Source organism: Gadus macrocephalus, chromosome 3 (genome assembly GCF_031168955.1).
Source record: "Gadus macrocephalus chromosome 3, ASM3116895v1".
Taxonomy (NCBI): Eukaryota; Metazoa; Chordata; class Actinopteri; order Gadiformes; family Gadidae; genus Gadus; species Gadus macrocephalus.
The window spans coordinates 22,334,947-22,338,016 of NC_082384.1; the positions used below are offsets into that span (position 1 = coordinate 22,334,947).

Sequence of the window (3,070 nt, forward strand, 5' to 3'; positions counted from 1 at the left end):
ATCATGTACTGTTTATTCATCCACAACGCAACCAGATGTATGAGTTTACCTGATTGTGATCCGAACAACTCACTCATTAAAAAGAGCTTACGCTCTCCACACACACACACACACACACACACACACACACACACACACACACACACACACACACACACACACACACACACACACACACACACACACACACACACACACCAAGAGATACACACCACACCACACACATTCTGAGACCTCCAATTATAGAAGCAATTTTCGCTCTCCCTCTTCACAGCGCTAAGCCCAGCCACTCAGCTGGATGAGGGTCCTCAACGCTCAGGAATACTGGACCCCTCCAGTACCCTGCTCCCTCTGCTTCTGTTCCAGAGACCACTCTGCAGATTAGCAGACACAACCTCAAGTACATTCTTAGCTGTGATTACAAATCTCCCCTGGTTGCCTTCACAGAGCTCGCCGCCGCGTTACTGGCAGTCGCAGCCGCCCCCGAACCAGACGCCGCGCAGGAAGAGACGTGTTGAATGTGTTCTGAAGCTGCAGCCATTGTCCTGATCGATTGTAGTTTATGTACTCTGTGGAGGTGCCAAGTTGTTGCAGAGCCAACAACGGTGTCGGTAACTGTAGGGCGCTGGGAAATGTGTGTGTGCGTGTGTGTGTGTGTGTGTGTGTGTGTGTGTGTGTGCGTGTGCGTGTGCGTGTGTGTGTGTGTGTGTGTGTGTGTGGTGTGTGTGTGTGTGTGGTGTGCGTGTGCGTGTGCGTGTGCGTGTGCGTCGTGTGCGTGTGTGTGTGTGTGTGTGTGTGTGTGTGTGTGTGTGTGTCGCGGGGAGTCCAGTTGTGTTATGATCTCTAAGTGGAAGCAGTCTCCGTGCTGTAGTCTGGGTTCTGCAGCGTGATCCCTGATTAATACATCATTCATACTAATACCAACTGTTTATTTAGTGCGTGAAGGCTTTTTGTCTCGGCGTTCATCCACTTGAAAACTTGAAACTTTTAGGCTCCTATATTTAGTACATTTCAATCATATAATTTTACAGCTGTACTCTTTTAGTCTCTGTCTTTTTACTATACCAACATCTCAGCAAAAAACACATTTACGTGATAAAACAACTCAGTCATCAAAGTCATTCTGGTTCTGATGCACAGATCTCAAAGTTTTTAAGTTTTTAAATCCAGCTCTGTTCTTACCTGACATGAGGATATACATGAACACATCTGCTAATAGGGAATACTTAGCACGTCCCTGCCGAGACACACCTCTCCTTTCTCTTTCAAATGCAACACCAAATGTCCTGGCCACAAATGGCTAAATCCCGACCAATATCAGCCTAATGGTTCACACTCTATCAGGTCGCTGTTGTCATGCAAAGCAGCTGTCATTATGCAGCTTACACAGGCAGAAGGGCCGGAGAAGAGAGCATCCAGTCATCACCCTCTGCATTGTTTATCCCTAATTAGAAACTAATTAAAGAAAGCAAAGAGCCAAGGCAAATACACACATGAAGGCCGGCGTGACTCTTTAATATGCGCCCAGGGGGGCTCTTCCCCGGGGTTGAAACAACACTCTCCGCAGGCCCCCCGGCCCGGGCACCACGGCTTCCTGCGTCTGCTTCCAGCAGAAGGACACCGGCCGTAATCCATGAGGTTTTGGTATCAGGAATATATCTGGGTTTAGGATTATTTATATTTTTTGTATATTTTCGATATTCGAGTTTGTTGCATTTATTTGTTAATTGTACTCGTTGTATAAGACATTTAAAAAATTGCAAATTCAAATAAATAAATGTAATAATTTACATATTATATATAGAAGTTATAAAATACGTTTTTTAATATTCAATATTAGGCTGTATGAAAGATTTTAAATTGAAGCTATTTAAGCTTTTCCAAAAACATATTTTTAAATAGTGGGCTATATTATCATCATTTATGTTTATTGTCTAAACTTGGAAAAAATCGAAATAATAAATGCGTGTTAAAAAGTATTAAAGGTGATCCAACATATTGTTTGTATAGCTTGTATTTAAGTATTCCCCCGGCTTTGCAATTATTTGAGTTCATAAAATAAACTTTAAAAAATCACTGCGCAATTAAAGAGAAAAAAAAAATCCCATCCTATAAATGTTCCAGCACGAGAAACAATAAAATCCTGAGCAAAGAAATCATTTCCAGCTCCTTAAAAAGCTCCTAAGACACGAAGTTTAACTCGGACCGCAAACTTAAAAAATCTGCTCCAACAGCTCTCCTTCATTTGCTCAAAACATCCCCAAAACAGTTCTAAATAACAACTATAGCCAACAACACAACCGACACAAGAACACTCACAACCTCCACACTGAAGACAACCAAAAGCTACAACCATAGACTCCTCAGGTCTCCTCTCCGCAGCGCTGACACCCAGTCGCCACCTCCACAACCTCCACACAGCGTACACAATATTCCCCCCCGGCCCGCTGGACTCACCGCTGGAGATCGGAGCATTGATGGCCACGGCCAGCAGAGCTGTCAGGTGCAAGCAGTTTCATGTCCATGGCGGTCGGCCGGTCGGCTGATGGGCGCTCGCTGGAGGAGGTTTTTAGAGCGGGCTGCAGTCAGGAGGTCCACGCTGCTAACAATCCAGAACACAGTGTGACTGCCAGATCTCCTCAGAGCTCTGTTAATCTGAAGCATGGCAGGGTGGGAGAGAGAGAGGGGGAGGGAGGGAGAGAGAGAGAGAGGAGGGGGGGGGGAGACACCCATTTTTTCTCAGGAGGGGAGGGAAGGGAGGGGGTGCAAGAGAGCGTTGGACCCAGATGAGAGAGGAAAGGAAGGGTGTGTGTGTGTGTGTGTGTGTGTGTGTGTGTGTGTGTGTGTGTGTGTGTGTGGAGGGAAAGGGGAGAGGTGGGGGGGGGGTGGGTTCCAGCACCCAGCCAGCAGAGACTTCCTCGTTTGTAAATGCCTTGGCTTTGAATCAAGAGGAGAATGTCTAGGAAGGGGAATTCTCCGTCCCTTTCTCAAAGTGGATCTGCCCCCCCCCCTCCCCCGCCCCAGCTCTGACTCCATCTCTCTATTTTTGATCTTTCTATAGTGGCCATGT

The 3,070-nt window shown here is 46.2% G+C and overlaps 1 protein-coding gene across 1 annotated transcript in view; it reads right to left on the minus strand.

Annotated features, from left to right (window-relative positions):
* Window positions 1-2,648, minus strand: part of cxcl12b (chemokine (C-X-C motif) ligand 12b (stromal cell-derived factor 1)) — an 11,571-nt gene extending 8,923 nt beyond the window's left edge. The window contains 2 exon segments of the mRNA XM_060048028.1: window positions 2,458-2,504; window positions 2,506-2,648. Coding sequence (XP_059904011.1) covers window positions 2,458-2,504; window positions 2,506-2,525 — 67 coding nt within the window. The 5' untranslated portion in view covers window positions 2,526-2,648.
* Window positions 2,649-3,070: the final 422 nt, after the last annotated feature.